Source organism: Pelodiscus sinensis, chromosome 2 (genome assembly GCF_049634645.1).
Source record: "Pelodiscus sinensis isolate JC-2024 chromosome 2, ASM4963464v1, whole genome shotgun sequence".
NCBI lineage: Eukaryota > Metazoa > Chordata > Testudines > Trionychidae > Pelodiscus > Pelodiscus sinensis.
In genome coordinates, this window is record NC_134712.1 from 58,773,192 (window position 1) to 58,791,522 (window position 18,331).

Below are 18,331 nucleotides of genomic sequence, written 5' to 3' on the forward strand. Positions count from 1 at the left end.
TCACAATTTATGGATAAAAATACATATCAATCATTTCAGAGAATTTAAACCATAGTTTGATCTTGAAGTACCTGAAATAAATGGTACAATATCCTTCATGGTATTTTAGACAGTATAACTGGACTAAGCATCACAAAAATAATGGTTTTACTAAGTTATCTTCTAATAAAAGTAGAGTATAATACTTGGGGGGCATTTTGAATTGTTTTCATAAAAGAGGTTAAGAATTGTGTGTCTGTGGGTTCTGTTGTATTCTGACAAGGTACTATGTTCATATTTTCACTGAGAATATCATAGGAATCAGTAGAAATTGGGGTGCATGTTTGGAAAAAATAGTTTTTCCGGGTAACATTTCTCAAAAGCACCTAAATCACAGGTGCTTTTGAAAAATTAACACAATTCCTAAATATAGGAGAAGAAAGTCTTAAGATTTGGTTTTTGTATATGTTGTTTTTGTACAGGACATCCCCGCTATAAGTCACCCCAGTAATATATATCTGTTCTGCACTAAAGTTGTTGATGCAGGAACTGATGCATTATAAGTCCTCCCATTCCCTGCTTTTAAGTCGTGCAAAAAAAAAAATTGTGCAAATGGAAGTCAGCCACCGGGAAAAAAATTCCCCACTTTAAAAAGTTTCGCTTGTAAGTCCCAAGATTTTTTTTTGAATGTATCTTGGACTTATAGTGAGGATGGTCTGTACACTTATAGCTTCTTCATATAATGTCATTTAAATCATATCCCACTACATCACCATTGATATACTTCATTTTCTAGTGTGTAAGCATTTTATGGCTGGTGGCAGTCATTTACATATTTATACTTTTTGGGGGGGAACACTGTCATTTGCAACACTGTTTTGTGATAGTCCATTTTCAATAAGTCCGTTGTCTAACCTGACAGTGTTTGTGCAACATGGTTATTCTTCAGTTTCCTTAGAATACATGTATTTTTAGTTAAGACATATGACTAGCATACAGTTTATAGATGTATTTCTCTACTTTAAGCTTAAATAGGAAACACTTTGTTCTGAAACATAGCTCAGGAACTACTCTGGGAATGTAGCTATTCTAGACACAATTGATACTTCTAGAGTGAATGCTGTTAAAATTGAAGAGTTGTAATATTTATTGTTTTAAGAAGAACTTTATTTTTCTTGTATTTTCTAGCAAATTCTGAAATTGAAGTGTCTGTGTCTGCAAGGAATATCCGAAGATTACTTAGCTTCCAGCGGTACTTGAGATCATCACGTTTCTTCCGTGGTATTACTGTTCCAAATTCCTCAAACATTTTGGATGATGATTATAATGGACAAGCAAAGGTGTGTTTTTAACAATTGCTCCTACTTTTTATTAGAAAATGTGAATGCTTTATAACAATAGAAATATCATCAATATTGAGCATATATTGAGTTTATACTGTGTGCAAAAAAAAAAGCCCTGAATAATTTTGCTTCAGTATTATGCAAGTTAGCCCGTAAAACAGTGTGTTAGAGGAATCATAGACATTCAGGAAGAACAAACCAATTGGCAGTGCTTTGAGATACTAGTTATTTGAATATCTACATCTTACGAGGTATTTAATTTGTTTAGAACAATGACTTCTATTGATTGTCTCATTATAAAAGCTGCTGTTTGTTTGTAAAAGCTACTACCAAATGTGATGGAAGACTACTAGAGGTGTATAAATGTAATTTTGTCTTTTATCAGGCATGGAGTTCCAGACATACACGTTTATGAAACAAACTAGATGTGCATGTCTGCATACAGTGCATATCAATTATATACATAGCTTCTTAATTTAGTGAAGTAAATGAAAACACTTTTTATATATTTTTATCCTTAATGCAGTGTATTCATGTTGACCTTTTTTCTGAAATTAAAAACAAAAATGTTACTTGCGATAAAGTAATTATTTTAACACTAATTCAAAAAAGTTAAAAAAAAAACCAACCGATGTGAGTTCATGGAGGAAAAGGTCCATCAATGGCTGTTAGCCAGTATCGGCAAGGATGGTGTCCCTAGCCTGTTTGTCAGAAACTGGAAATGTATAACTGGGAATGGATCACTTGATGATTACCTTTTCTTTCATTTCCTCTGTGCCAGAACTTTGGTCTGACAAAGTGTGGCCATTCTTATGTTCTTCTAACAAAATATCTTCGATTTTTGTTTTCTCTGTACCACTTTAATGGGGGCTTTTGGCCTCTGAGGGTGATCATTTGTAGAATTTTGTATGGCTAATAATTTCTGCAATGCAACTTTGTTGCCCCAAGTCTGGACATACTGGAATCAATTTATTAGATTTCTCCTTTTGTCAAGCTGTTTTAAGTAGTAATAGCATTTATTTAAAGTAATCATCTTTTAAAAATAAAGCAGTAATTCTAATTCAGTATGCAACTGGACAGCTCATTGGCTGCCAAGTACAAGCTGTTTATTTATATGTTGTAAATGAAACTAATAATTTAGTTATAGTTATATTATTTGTATCATTTACAGGTGCTAAACAGCTGGTGATAATATTAGCTATAGAAAAACTTTGAGATAGAAATGTGGTTTACAAGTTGTAAACCTTGATTCTGTTTTTTAGTAACAAATGTTAAAATCCATAGCTGTCTCAAAAAGCAGTAGATTTTTTGTGGGATATAATTGATACTATGACATATTGAATGGAAATGTTACAGTAGAAATATTTTTGTTTTCAGTGTATGCTGGAGAAAGTTGGAAAATGGAATTTTGATATATTTCTTTTTGATAGGCTAACAAATGGTAAGTTCCCTTCTACTACTGTAAGCATTTAAGCGTGATGTACTGTTCTTTCTAAACTATTCGTTAACATTTCACTTAATTTTCTGAGGGGAATCTTACTGCTTTATTATACTTTAAAAAGTACAAATTGATTATCCTAGTATTGTGATTAATAAAAGGTTTTTGGACAGTTGGTATTTTAGTTTGAAAGTTTTAGATTCTGTTACCTGAAATCTAGTCTGTTACGTTGCAATAGTGTTACTACTTACATCGCCATATCCTTAAGCTAGTGTAATAGACCCCTCAGATAGTTGCTTGTAGCCTAATTCTTTTTTAATCAAATATGTTTAGAAATGTTTGAAACTTAGACCATAATACCTATGCTTCTTAGTTATAGAGAGGCATTAGTCTATATGGCTTCTATCTAATGGATGAATTATGCCGAAAACGTCCTTTGCCCTGAAGAATTTAGTGTAAAGTCAGAATAGTTACATTATAAAAGAATACAGTATAAAAACACAACCCCCTCCCCCCCGCCCAGAAATGTGTGTTATAGCCAGGAAACTTTATAGAAGAGATGGAGCTTAGCAGGCTTTAAAGGAGAATAGGAGTTAAGCATCAATAAAGTAGGAAGGCAGCTCTAGGTATAGGGGGCACCGTAGAAGAAAGCAATACATGAACAGAGGGCAAAAGAAACAATTGGAGTAGGTGGGTATACAGATATCAGAGAGCAGAGCAGGTTGGTGAGGGACTATAGAAAGTGTTGTTGACAGAGAAGTCACAATGAAAATATAGATATTTTGGTAATTGAAGATCTTGATGTAAAAGTAGTAGAGCCAATGTAAGGAATCAGGTGGAGGTAGGATTGGATTAGTATAGCAGATTAATAATCTTGCCAGTCTCATAATTGTCAGTAGATTGAAGGAAAGAGAGATGGGCATGTGAGAAACCAGCACGTAGGAGATTATAGTAATCAGTATAGGGAATTGCTAGCATATGGCTTAACATCTTGTCATACAAATGGAGAGGAAGAGATGAATTTTTAAAATATTGGAAAGGAAGTGGCAGAATTTGGTGGTGCGGTATTTGGGATGATAATATCTTGTTTAGGGTCACCCTAGAGAAATGTGGAACTTGGTTGGGTCCAATATATGTTGATAGTATATGAGGCCACTAGAGAGTGATGGTGGAAGAAAAAGTCAGAGGCAGCAGTCTGAGTGATCTTGTCAGAGCGTTAGACCTTGAAAAGACAATTAAAGAAGCAACCTAGCAGGGCCTGGGGCAACTCCCAAAGAATAGTACAGGTTGGACCTCCTTGGTCCGCCACCCTCAGGACCTGACAGGTCCCAAAGGAGGGGATTTTCTGGATCAGGGGAGATCCTTCCCCTCATGGCCCGTGCTTAACACTGCCCCTGGCTAGGGCTCCAGCCCATCCCTGCTGCTGCCTGGCCCCACTAATTCTATGGCCAGAGCTGCCTGACTGCCCCTGGAGCAGCAGCCGCATGACTGGGGTCAGAGCTTTCTGGCCATTGCCAGGGCCGGAGCTGCGTGACTGGAGTCAGAGTTCCGTGGCCGCAGCTCTGCAGTTGCTGCTGGCCCCTCACTAATGCCCAGCCACCGGGGCCAGATCTCCCTGCTGCCCTGCCTCCCCACCCCTTGACATGGGGCTCCTGGCTGTGTCGCCGGCCCCCTGTCACACTCCTGCCCCACAGCCAGACTCCATATACCTGGGCTCTGTGATCCAGGAACATCTGTGATCATGTTGCTGGACCAGAGTGTCCTGGTTAGGGGAGGTACAACCTGTATTCTGCCTTCATTTTTTTGAAGGAAAGGTATTTTATATTTTCACGTAGTGGAAGAGAATCAGTTTACCGTTTATTCATTTTTGCTGTGGTTTCATTTGTCAGAAAAATGACTGGTGTAATCTATTGCATGAATTTAAATAGATATAGTGAAATGGGTGGATAAAGTCTGAATTAGCCAAGTTAGTCTGTAACTTTAAAAATGAGTAGTCCTGTGACACCTTAGAGATTAACAAAAATATTTATATAGTGTCAGATGAGATGATCTTCAGTGGAGAAAAAAAGCGGGATCCTCAGAATAGGGAGAGGGAGAAAAAAATTATCTGTCAATTGTAGTCCTGATGCTAATGAGGCTAAGTAGGCTAGAAGTGTCCCATACTCAGCTTTTGATGTCAATAGGGTGTTAAATGTAATTCCCTTGTGATGGCAATACCAGTTTCATTTTTTAAAATGAATTAATATATGTATTTTATTTTTAGGAAACAGTCTAGTCAGCTTAACCTTCCACCTGTTTAATCTTCATGGACTGATAGAGCACTTCCAGTTAGATATGATGAAACTTCGTAGATTTTTAGGTAAATATTATAGCCTTTCGTTAAAGTGAACATTATTCCTTAACTGCATTTTAAAAGATACCTTTTGAAATACTGGTTGCAATTTAGCAAGAAAGTTTTGAACAGCACTAATTTGAAGCTGGTTTTTACTAGGGATGTCAATGACTACATGATTAATTGGTAAATCCAGGCTTATCAGTTAATCCTGTAGACTACATGCATTTTTTCTCCCTTGTTTCCTCTGTATCAGATGCAGCAAGTCAGGGGGAGGCAGGAACTGGTGCCCATAGGGAGCAGGCTTTTAAGCCATCTCCCTATGAGCATGAGCTCCGCCTGCCCCCCAACCCACATGCTGCTGCTTCTGATAGAGGCAGCAGCGCGGAGGGTGAGGGGGGCAGGTGGGAGCCAATACACATGAGGAGCTGGCTTCGCAAACCCACTTGCCCTCTCCCTTTGCTGCCTCTTACAGAGGCAGGGGAGGAAGGCAGGAACCACCTGCTGCCTCCAACTCCCGTCCTGCTGCCTCTATCAAAAGGCAGGTGCAAGAGAGGCTACCGCAGAGCAGACTCTGTCCACGGCAGGCCTGAGTTTGCTGCGGACAGAGGCTGCTCTGCGGCGGCGGCCCCTATCCATGGGGGCGGGGGCCGAGCTCCCCAGGACAGTGGCTGGTCTGCATCCCACAGAGCAGCATCTGTCTGCGGTAAGCCTGGGCGCCCCACAGATGGAGACTGCTCTGCTGCAGCAATCCCTGTCCGTGGGGATCTGAGCTCAGCAGCTTCTGTCCTGGGAAGCTCAGATCCCGCACGGACAGGAACTGCTGCCATGGAGCAGCCTCCCTCCGTGGGAATCTAGGGCACCCCACAGACAGAGGTTGCTGCCACCTCACTCTGCTGCCTCTTTATCAGAGGCAACAGTGTGGGTGGCAGGCGGGAGCTAGTCTTTGTGGGGAGCTGTTTTTTAAACCGGCTCCCCTCGCAGATCAGTGCCTGCCTGCTGCTCTGCATTGCTGCTTCTGATAGAGCGGCAGAAGTGAAGGGTGGCAAGGGGCTCCCCAAGAGTGGGAGCACACTGGCTGCTGGCCCCACCCCCAGTTGTGTAACCGCTAACATTTTATGTGGTTTCATGACTATTTATTTACACGTTATCTAACATTCCTAGTTTTTACAGTGGTAGTATTGTAATACTGTAAGCATGTAGAACATTTGGATATAGCTTAATTTTAAATTATTTCTTAAGGAGGTGAAGGGAAAAAATCCCCCCAAATTAGTAAAATTAATGTATGAATTTCACAAGGCATCTGAGTTCTTGTGAGGAATTCTGAAGCCTGAATTCCACATTACAGATGAGTGAAGAAGAGGTAATGAGAACACTTTTGAAATATATTGTTGGTTTTAACCTTGGTTTCTGAAAAGGAATATGACTAGTCCTTATCTAACCTGTAGTCATTGCCAGTTCAGTAGTACCAGTTGCAGACACCCATTTCTGCTCAGATCGTTTTAGTAGTATAGAAGAGGATCCAGTCCTGCTCCACTGGCATAGGAATTGAAGTTGATTTCTTAAAGCTGTGTACAGGAATATTTGAGACCTTCATGAGGTGATGAGTGGTGTGTATTCTTGGATAAAAGTGTAAATTAATGTTACTTTTATTTGACAGTGAGAGAGCAGATCTGTTTGTTTATAAACTTACATTTCTGTGTCCTAATGTCCTTGGCACAGACCTGGAATGATGGATGGTTTCTTCTTGTTTTCATGCAACAGTCACCATGTGGTGCAATATCTCACTCATCAGTGAGGTCCTGGGATACTTTTCATGACTTGTACCAAGACAAAAGGATCATCCCTCACATACTGGTGATGGGCAACCTAGGCTAGGGAATTGGCTGCACGAGTGGCCCCCCTTCATCTCAGTGGCCTGCATGATTTTTGTAAGCAAGATGATCTCCTGGGATAGATAGTTTAGCTAATTTCACTTGTGTACCTAGTATTTGTGGGTTATGCCTACTGAAATGTAGCAGTGCTTTGATTGGATGAAGAGAGCATATGGCTCTTGCAGTCAATGTGTGCAATCAGCACACACCTCACTTCATGTGCAAGTGCTTTGAGTGTGGTAGGGAAAAAATCTACATGAATGGAAACCAGCAGCATCTGGAAACCCTGCATATGAGCAGTGGTAAACAAAATGTCTTGTGGGCCACATTTAGAATCCTAGTGGACCGCATGTGGCCGCAGGTTGCCTACCACTGCCATGTACACTCTAGCTCAGTCTGAAGGGAAGGCTAACTCTTGATGAGCAGGAAAAGCAGCTCTTTATCCCCTTTGGCAGGGTTTCTCAGAAGGCTCAATCTGTTTGATACAAAGCATATTTCTGTGGTTATGAAGTTTGAAAAAGCAAAGGATAAATGTCTCTCCTCCCCCAGACAGAAATGACAGGCAGAAGAAGGCTTTGCCTTTTCACTAGTCTGTTCAAATGCAATCTCTGCTTTACAGGTTCCTTACCAGTTTTTCCTAATAAATAACAGATATCACCAAAAGTGAATTCAGGACCTGTGGTCCAAATGAACAGATGAGCTGGAAAGTGAAGGGATATTTCTTTTAGGCTGTCCAGTTTGCCACTCTGGCCTATTTGTCTTGTCTCCTCCGTCATCCACTGGTTCAGCTGAGTGGGGACTTAATTTCATTTGTATAATCAGTTTGGAATGAATTATTTAAATGTCTTCTGGTAATCCATAGCCTTGGCCACATGGTCCAAGATTCTACTGGGTCACCTGCAAACCTTCAGGCTACGTCTAGACTTGCATGATTTTCCTCAAATGCTTTTAATGGAAAAGTTTTTCCGTTAAAAGCATTTGCGGAAAAGAGTGTCTAGATTGGCATGGGCGCTTTTCTGCAAAAGCACTTTTTGCGGAAAAGCATCTGTGTCAATCTAGACGCAGTTTTGCGCAAGAAAGCCCTGATCGCCATTTTCGTGATCGGGGCTTTTTTGCGCAAAACAATACCGCATTGTCTACACTGGCCCTCTTGTGCAAAAGCATTTGTGCAAGAGGGCTTTTGCCTGAATGGGAGCAGCATAGCATTTCCACAAGAACACTGACAATCTTACATGAGATTGTCAGTGTTCTTGCGGAAATTCAAGTGGCCAATGCAGACAGCTGGCAAGTTTTTCCACAAAAGCAGTTGCTTTTGCAGAAAAACTTGCCAGTCTAGACGCAGCCCCATGGTTGTCAGGAGCGCTGTATGAAGTAGATACTTGTTATCTATAATGTTCTCAAACTATCTTGAATGATCAAGAAAGCTCTTTAACATTCAGGGTGTTCTAAAAGTTGAATACAATATATTATTTCAAGAGGAAATGAAAAATTAAAAAATTCTCAAAAATTCTTGGGAAATAATATTTTGGAGAATACTCTCAGAATATTCTCGTTCTTGGAGAATATTCTCCAGAGAATAGTCTCACCTCACATCACTTCTTCAGATTTTTTCAGCAGCATTGGGTTCTCAGTATTTCAGTCAAATGTATGCTCTCTGTGGAACCTACAGTCTATTTTGAGATCGTCTGTCTCCCCCATCCTCATATCTGCAAATTCATCTTCAGATACTAGCGTTATGAGTCAGAGAAGACACGTATCAAACATCTTGTCAGACCACTATTTCTGCACGTGAAGCCTCCTCCCGCTCTGCCAGGAGCACGTGATACTTTGAAGCGCCACGCGCTGCTCGCAGGGCGGGGAGGGCTGGAGAGCGGAGGAGACTTTGCGCCCTCCCTGACCCTAGGCCAATCAGGGCTTGGGGGTGGGGGAGCTGCGTGAAGCTTCCTTCGCCCTGCCCTGGCTCTGTGAGGAGCCCGTGGCACTTCAAAGTGCCACATGCTCTTTGCAGGGTGGGAGGAGGCTTCCTGCACTCCCCCACACCCAGGTCCTGATTGGCCTGGGGGTGGGAGAGTATGCCAAGCCTCTTCCAGGACATGGGTGCCTAGTGGGAAGGGGGGGGCAAATGAGCTCTCCCACCCCCAGACCAATTGTGGTCTGGGGGTGGGGTAGCCCCACCCCTTCCTGCTTAGGCCCCGCCTGTTCCAGGGTGGCCCGGGGCTACTTCAAAAAATTTTGAAGTGGCTCCTGGGCAAAAATTATTGCCCACCCCTGTACTAGGGAAAGGTAGTGGGATTTTTGCATCATCGTCTCAGGCCTCTTCGAAATCTCTCCTATGTGTTCAGAATGCTCTGATGGACGGCTTAAGTGGGCTGTTCAGCTGTCATCTTGAGTGGTCTCTTTGTCCAGCTAGAGCAAGATTCATTTCTAGACATGAAAGACTCCCTATAGAGACCTGTTTACTATAGAAATCAATGGGAAGTGTTACTAGTTTTGTTAATGAGCAGGCCACAGCTGTAGATCTTGGACAGTTGTCTCCCTCTGCCTTCGTCAGATAAGCACATTGGTTTTCCGCTTTGCTGACTCTTTCACACAGAGCTCATCTGACACTACTTAATCTCCAAAAACTACGAGGCTGTGTCTACACTGCACCCCTTTTCCGGAAAAGGGATGCAGATTAGACACTTCGGAATTGCAAATCCGCAGGGGATTTAAATATCCCCCGTGGCATTTGCATTTACATGGCTGCCGCTTTTTTCCGGCTCAGGGTTTTTGCCGGAGAAAAGCGCCAGTCTAGACGCGATTTTCCGGAAAATAAGCCCTTTTCCGGAGGATCCCTTATTCCCACTTGAAAGTAGGAAAGTAGGAATAAGGGATCCTCCGGAAAAGGGCATATTTTCAGGAAAATCGCGTCTAGACTGGCGCTTTTCTCCGGCAAAAATCCCGAGCCGGAAAAAAGCGGCAGCCATGTAAATGCAAATGCCACGGGGGATATTTAAATCCCCCGCGGATTTGCAATTCCGAAGTGTCTAATCTGCATCCCTTTTCCGGAAAAGGGGTGCAGTGTAGACACAGCCCGATTGTCTCCTCTACTCCAACCTGCACTTGAGAGCCTGAATGCTCCATGGCTAATTCAAAGAAAATTGTTTAAAGGAGATCAAAGATATGCTTTTAAATAAAAGAAAACTTTCTACAAGGTATACTTACTATCGAAGTGGAAAAAATGCTCCATTAGTTATAGCAGAAAGGCATTTCCTTGGTCTAAGCTCTGATTAACCATATGTTGGACTATCTGTTTTACCGTATGCAACAAGGTCTTGCCCTTAGTTCTGGCTAAGTTCATCTGGCAGATATCTTGGGGTTTCACCCACCAGTTGATAACCACCTTTTTTCCCTCCAGTCCAGTGGTGATAAGGTTTCTGAAGGGGTTAGACTCATTATCCCAAGGAAGGTTCTGTCTCCCCTTAGGACTTAAACCTTGTGTTAGCAAAGATAATGGATATCTCCCCTTTGACTCAGTCAGCTGGTTAATTACTTCATCTCTCCACGACAGTAGCATTTTTTTATCAGTTTTCTCATCCTGGAGAACTCTTATTCTTCTTTGAGTGATTACTCATGTCCATTCCACATTAGGTTTGTGTGCTCCCCATATGTACTGAAAAAAACGGAAAGTTTTTTTCCACAGCGATATTCGTATGAGGGCAGTTGTGGGCACCCCTGGATTTGCACCTCCATGGTGCAGTATAAAGAGTGCCATGCACTCCCCCCACCCTTAGTTGCATCTTGACACCAGTGATGATGCTGAAACATTCTGCTGCCTTCAGCTAACATAGAATCATTCTGCCTAACCACCCTTTTTTCCTGGAAAAAAAAGTTATAGTTCATAATTATTAGTTATCCCTTATTAGTTACTTTGTAGTTGGCCCTGAATGGGATTTTGCCTCAGGACGGAGTGTGCTCCGATCCCCGGATTGTAAACAGTGTGACCTCTGTAGGAATCCCGTGCCCACCAGTGATCCTTATACCAGCTGCCTGCATTGTCTGGGAGAAGGACATGACAGTTGTCATTTTTGTAAGTAGTTTAAACCCAGGACAAAAAGGGAGAGGGACATTTGTCTCCAAATACTCCTGATGAAGTCGATGTTAACTCCAGCACTGGAGCAAAGATCTGATTTGGCCAGGGGTTGGCAATAATTTTGGAAGGGGGGCCACTTCACAAATTTCAGAAGTGGTTGCGGGCGACCTGGAAGGGGCGGAGCCTTGGATGGAAGAGGCTGGGTTGAGAATTACCCTGCTGGGTATGGTGACCTTATTTTCTGAACCAGCTGCTGCTAGTAAGAACAGTTTAATTTAAATTATGAAACAGTTAAAATGCTTAATCTTTCTCATGTGAGTTTATCAAACTTCATTTTAAATAAAGTAAAATATTATGTCCAACACAAAAGCTTTCAATATTTTCTTTATTTATGTCAGTGATGGGGAATCCTTTTTGGGTTAGGGGTCATTGACCCACAAAAGAATTAGTTGGGGGCCACACAAGTGAGAAGCAAAAAAACTCCAAAACCCCCAGAACTCACTGATGTGGCCCCAACTGAAACACCTCACTCCTCTGGTACCCTAGCTGTTCATGGGGTGAGGGGAAGAGAAGGGGAAACTGAGGTTCAGGGCTTCCCATAGACCAGATTTACTTTTCTGGGGTTCTAGAGTTAGTGGATTTTATGGACTTACTTAGGCTCTGGGCAGGAACAAAAAGGAGGGGTAAAGTGCACAAGACAGGGCTGCCAGCAAGTAGGATAGGAATGGGGTGCAGGATCTGGGAGGGAGCTGGGGTGCAAAGCAGGCTGGGAGTAGGGTGTCTTGCCAGGTGGAGGAAGCAGGAACAAGGGAGGGTGCAAGAACAAGGGAGGGTGTCGGAGCAACCTGAGGGTGCTGGATCATGGGGGGAGGGAAGTGACGGAATTGGGGTGGGGGAGGTCTGGGCTTGAGGGGGAACCTTACCTTGCTTCATGCCCCTTTGTAGTAACAGCTGCAGCCATGCAGTCCCAGGCGCCCTGGAGGGAGGCCCTACTGCTATGGCCACGCAGTCCTGGAGACCCGAGACACGGCTGCCGCAGCCACGCAGTCCAGGGCCTGGCATCGTGGCCTCAGGCCACCCTGGAGGCTGGAGGCACCACTGCCGCAGTCACATGGCCTGGGGCCGGCCCCAGAGGCCAGAGGCACCACAGGCCATCCCAGAGGTGCCACAGGACACCCCAGAGGCGCCCTGGAGCCATGCATCCCTGGACTGGCCCCAGAATCCTCAGAGGTGCCATTACCGCGCCCATACAAACTGGGACCGACCCAAAGGCACGGTACCAAGGCCCAGGGCTGGCCCCAGAGGCACCGCTACTGTGCCCATGTGACCTGGGGCTGGCCCCGGAGGTGCCGCTACCGTGGCCAGGAAGCCCGGAGCCAGCCCCAGAGGCACTGCTACTGCGGCCAGGAGGCCTGGGGCTGGACCCAGAGGTGCTGTGGCAGCAGCACCTCCAGCCTCCTGGGTCGGCCCTGACCGCCTGGCCATGGTAGTGGCACCTCCGGGGCTGGCCCTGTTGAGGAGCCTCAGCCCCAGTGCTGCCTTCTCTCCAGAGGCTGCCTGGGAGGAGAAGGGGCAGGGCTGAGCTCTTTCCCTTAGGGCACATGCCAATTAGGCGGCGGGGCCAAGACTTGCCTCACGGGCTGGATCAAAGCCCAAGGCGGGCTGAATTCGGCCCGCTGAGAGGCTTTTGCCCACCCCTGGACTTGGCCCTGAGCACTACAGCATCAGTGCAGAGTGCCCCACCAGCACTGTCCTCCAGCCAGCAATGGTTTCCCTCTATGCCTCCTCCAAGAAGACTAAAAAGCTTGTGACTCCCATAAGCGAAAGAGAAGGGCTGGAGGAGAGCTACAACCAGCATTGGGTTGCTCAACTCTGGGAGTCAGGCAGCAGTGCAAGCGAAGTAGTCTAGCCTGTCCCCAGCCAGCACTGCTACATTGGACAGTGAGGGCCTTAACCATGTAGAGATCCCATTGATACATGAAGCATTGTAGGCAGCACAGGATATCTGGGCATTACCAGTGCTGGCCACACCAACTTTAACAATTTCCCTAATCTCAGAGAAAAAACGCTTTGGGATCTATGCTTAGATCCCCTTCTCTGCAGCAGTTTTCTCCATCCTGGGGAACAGTCTACTAGAGCTCACCTGTGAGGAGCCAACATGCCTCTGAGATAGAGGCAGGCCAGCAGGAGTTCACTGCAGTCCCCAGGCTCAGGGTTCCAGCAGCATGAGTCAGAGCCCAGTTCACTGGTGTCTTAGCATAGACCCGTGGAGTCATGCACCTACTGGCAGGAAGAGCACTCTGACATTTCATTTCACCTCAGCGCAAATCACAAAGCTGTTCCAGGCACCGTAGCTGCTTTTTGATCTCCCATGAGCAATGACCATTGCAATATCATTCCCAGGCAGTGAATCCCTCCGGACTGTGGGTGTATTCCAGTTTCAGGTCCTGACACTGCATGGATAGCATGAGCTATAGATTGACAGTTTGCCATCGCTGATCCCCTGATTGCTGCCAGTCACTGGTCTCCCATGCCAGAGACTCATCCTAATCAGATCATTCTGTTTTTCAGCATTTAGCAAGGTGTCGTAGACCCATTGGTTATTGGTCACTTTCCTGGTGGGGGTGACATCAGCAAGATGGGTATCAGAGATGAAGGCCCTGACTTTGGAACTGCCCATCAGTTTTTTGTTTTTTTTACAAGAACAAGAACAAGGTCCAACTATGTCCCTATCCAGCATTTTTGCTCAAGATAGTATCCTCCTTCCATGTAAACACATATTCCTGCCTGAGTTCTCTCCCAAGCCATGTGATACGACAGAGAGGCATATGCATGCCCTAGACATCAAGAGAGCTTTGGCATTCTACTTGGAGCATATCAAGCCCTTCTGCAAGTCCACACAGCTCTTTGTCATCATGGCTGATAGATGAAGTGGCTTCCGGTGTCATCGCAGAGACTTTCCAAATGGATTACCTCTTGCATGTGAACCTGCTATGAATTGGCAAAGGTTCCACCATTGCTAATAATCAAGGCCCGTGATTACTAGAACTCGGGCATTGTTGGTGGCCTTCTTGGCCCAAATAATGGTCCAGAGTATCTGTAGAGCTGCAGAGTAGTCCTCCGTCCACACATTCTCCGTCGTCTTATGCCATTACTCAGGCTAGCGACAATGTTAGGTTCGGCAGAGCTGTACTACAGTGTGCATGGCCGTGAACTCTTATCTGCCTCGAAGTGTACTGTTTTGAGTCACTTAATATGGAATGGACGTGAGCAAGTGCTCGAAGAAAACACCTGTTCTGTAACTATTGTTCTTTAAGATGTTTTGCTCATGGCTATTCCACAACCTACTCTCCTTTCCCACTGTTTGAGTTTCTGGCAAGAAGGAACTGAGGGTGAGGATATAAGGGGCATGCGGTGCCCCTTATTCTGCACCATGGAGTTGTCAGAGCTGCTCTTCTATGGATACTGCTGAGGGAAAAGTTCCAGCACCAGTGCATGTGGCAAGTACACACTCTTAGGCTGCGTCTACACTGCACACTTATTTCAGAATAACGGTCGTTATTCCAAAATAACTACGTGAGCATCTACACAGCAATTCCATTATTTTGAAATTATTTCAAACGGACCGCTTATTCCAACTTCTGTAAACCTTATTCTATGATGAATAATGCCTTTTCCAAAATAACTGTTTCGAAATAAGGGATGTGTAGATGCTCCACTACTTCTATTTTGAAATAGCCCCTTACCAGGACCGTTCTAAATTATTCCTCCTGGGGTTCTAAATTGAGATAACATGTCTACATTAGGGAAGCCTGCCTTGCACTAATTTTGAGGCTTCCCTACCGAGTAGCCATGGTATTTCAAAATAAGCTATTTCAGAATAACTATTCCAGAATAGTTTATTCTGAAATAACTGTGCAGTGTAAACCTAGCCTAAATGTGGAATGGACACGAGCAATCCATCTGTAAGAAGACTAGTTACAGAGCAGGTAACTGGTTTTTTTTTAATGAAACTCCATATATGGTCTTCTCTGAGGGCAGGTTTTATTTGTGTCCTCATTTGAAGTTAGTCACCAATATTGTATCTCGCTTTTGTATTAATCAGGATATATATTTACCAATTTTCTTCCCTAAGCTTCATTATGATAGTGATGAGGACACACTCCACACACTGGATTTCAGAAGAGCATTAAGTTTTTTACCTAAACAATTTAGATAGTTGTCACAGCTGTGGTGATTGTGAACAGAATGAAGAGTCTTCCAGTCTATTCTCAGAGGACTTCACTGTGACTCTACACTTGCATTTGTTTGTGTTTTGGCTTGGCCAGTAAAATTCCACAGAGTAAGGTGTTAACACATGTAACAAGACCCTGTGCAGCCTTTCTGGCCCAACTACTCAAGACATTTGCAAAGCAGCAACGTACATGCATGTTACACATTACAGTTAAAGAGCATTGGTACAAGTCACGGTCAGAGGACACCCTCTGAGACCTGGGTTCCTTTTAGCTTCCGTCCTTATCGTTGCAATTTGCCAGCAACTGGAGATCAGCCGGGGGAGCGGTGGCGGGGGAGGGGGACCTGGGCCCTCCCTCGCTCCCTCGGTCCTGGCCCAGGGCCCTAAGGCAGGGATATCCGTATCTCTTGCGTGACTGACGGGAGAGTTGCCCCTAAACGCGCCAGCCCACGGGCTCCACGACCCTGCCGTGGGCCACTTCCATCCCACCTTTTCTGCCTACCTCCATGGCTCCTCCGGTGTTCCGCCCAGTTATTCCCCCCTTCCCGAGCAGCAAGCATCCTTTTTTAATATCCCGCCCCTGCGATACTACCGCGAGTGGGCGATGACGTCCCCGCCGCGTCGGCAGGTGACATTAGCAACCGGCGCCCGTCTCTCCCTCCAGTCCTGTGCTTACCGCGCGTGTGCTGTTGATCCCCCCTTCGGCCCCGGTTGGCTGTTCACCTGGGTTCCAAGCCGCTTCTCTGGCTGCCATCCTGAGGCAATCCTCCACATCCTGCCCCGCTTCCCGCGGTTCACGGGGCCCTGTTTGAGTGCGGGGTTGCTCCATCCTGTCACACCGTGGTTCATGGAGCCCTGGTCTGGTGCGAGCTTGCTTCACCCCGTCACAATGCACCTTTGTTTAACATCATGCCATCTCTCTGTGTTCTAGAGATGATGCCAGTTTTGGGCATGTGGTCCTTATTTAGGTATGCTCTGACAGATGTAGGAGAGAAGCTCCCTCTAAGGAGGTGGCTGCTCAATCAAGAGCATATTTAGTCAGGGATCTATGGGCCATGGTTTTTTTGTTTATTGCCGGGGCCTGTCCATGACTTTTACTAAAAATACCTGTGACTAAAATGTAGCCTTTGTCCAAATGAGACCATTTTGGTCAGAATTGAATAATTTGATGTCCAGGATGACTTAAGATTTAATATAATGTTGGCTTTAAAATATTGTTTTATCACATAAAACCTTTGTGTTTGGGTACTGGAGATGGTTCCACATATAATATTTGTTTAAGTAGACTTTTTATTTGTCTTATTAAAAATGCCAATTTGTGATATTTATAATGCTTTTTTAAAAATTGCCATTTTAATTAAACCCAGATGTTTTTCTTTATATAGTTATGGTTCAAGAAGATTATCATAGTCAAAACCCTTATCATAATGCAGTTCATGCTGCTGATGTGACTCAGGCCATGCACTGTTATTTAAAAGAACCTAAGGTAAGATCAAAAATTGTTTTACATAATGTGTAAAGACTTACATAACGTTTGTATTTTTCTTAATATTCTGTAAAACCATACGCCTTGAATACTGATGAACAAAGCTCCTCTGTCAGGTCCAGGTTGTAGCAATGTACAAGAGTTGTCTGTCCTTTCTTCTTTCAGAAATGGATATTATGAAAGAGAGATACCTATCAGAAACAATGATATGTAAGGATCTGATGAAACCTAACAATTGTCAAAGGTGACTTGTATTGCTGATACTCTGGTGTATACTACACACTAGCCAGCAAACTTCAGTGAAAAATGTTACTTGCTGATTAGATTAGTGAAGACCTATGATGTACAGTACCCAGTTGGAAACTAGCTATCTAGTTCAACACTTTTTATTAGTTTGGCTTATTCTTGAAGAATAAGATTCTGTACGTACCATGATTAACTAAACTGTCTGACATTTCAAAGTGGCAGTGATAATCCGGAACCTTTGGGACCTAGGTGGTGCTGGATTATCGGATATGCCGGACTATCAGGAGGTACTATAAATTGGTTTTATATATATATATATATATATATATATACTCTATACAGTATATACTGTATATAAAGTGTTTTTAACCCTTTTTATTGTACATACTGTATACAGTATACTGTAATGTTTTAGGTTTTTTTTAACCCTTTTTTACCCTTTTCCCTTGGTTCAGCTGCTACCGCTGCTGCCTTGTGACTCGTTTTTTGCCAAAGCTCACTCACTAGGCTCTTGCCATTTTGATGCTGGACTATCGGGAATACCATATAATTGGATGCTGGACTATTGGAGTTTTACTGTATATCATTGTATTAAGGTTAATGAGGCTCCATGTAGTATTCAGAATTAATATGAGACAAGGTGCAATGGATGAGTGACAACCAAAAGGAGGAAGAAAGATGAAGATAATGAAAATAAGATCATACAGTTACAGATTTAACTGTTTAGAGCTATGTGCTTTCTTTTTCATTTTAGAAAGGTTAGGTGTTATCGTCTTCTGTAGGTGACCATATTTTCAAAATAAAAAACTGGAATCCTTATATGGTGACATTTTATAGGGCTGTGAAATAGTCATACAACAGTGCACTTTTTATGGGATGGTGGGATGGGATGGAAAGGGTGGATAGTTTTCGTGGGTCATTACTGCCAGCTTCTGATTTAACAATGACACGCATACTTTTGAAGTGGAGGATTTTTCTAGCAAATCAGTGCTGTGAAATACCTCATCGTGAAACATTGCACAAGTGTCATAAACATTGAGCAAAAGAAAACCTTTGATAATGTTGATATTATCTTGACTTTTCACTCTGTCAAATGTTTTTCATCCTGAACTGTTTAGTGGTAAAAAGAGCAAATTGTATTTGGTACAGAAATATATCAGTCATTGACCAAAATGAAAAAAAAAAAAAAAAACCACCCCAGCTATTCCAGAAAATTCCAGGCACATCACAGGTGGCTTATAAAAAAGTTCATTGCCATGCCCATAAAAATCCCTCCTTACCCAAACTCTTTATATCTGGGGTAGATTCAAACCACCAACCTGAGTCA

At 43.6% G+C, this 18,331-nt stretch overlaps 1 protein-coding gene across 2 annotated transcripts in view; it reads left to right on the top strand.

Annotated features, from left to right (window-relative positions):
* PDE7A (phosphodiesterase 7A) overlaps window positions 1-18,331 on the top strand; it is a 93,739-nt gene that overhangs the window by 65,083 nt on the left and 10,325 nt on the right. For both annotated transcript variants that reach the window (XM_006127483.4, XM_006127481.4), the window contains 4 exons: window positions 1,168-1,319; window positions 2,700-2,763; window positions 5,024-5,119; window positions 16,658-16,758. In XM_006127483.4, coding sequence (XP_006127545.2) covers window positions 1,168-1,319; window positions 2,700-2,763; window positions 5,024-5,119; window positions 16,658-16,758 — 413 coding nt within the window. The remainder of the gene's footprint in view (window positions 1-1,167; window positions 1,320-2,699; window positions 2,764-5,023; window positions 5,120-16,657; window positions 16,759-18,331) is intronic.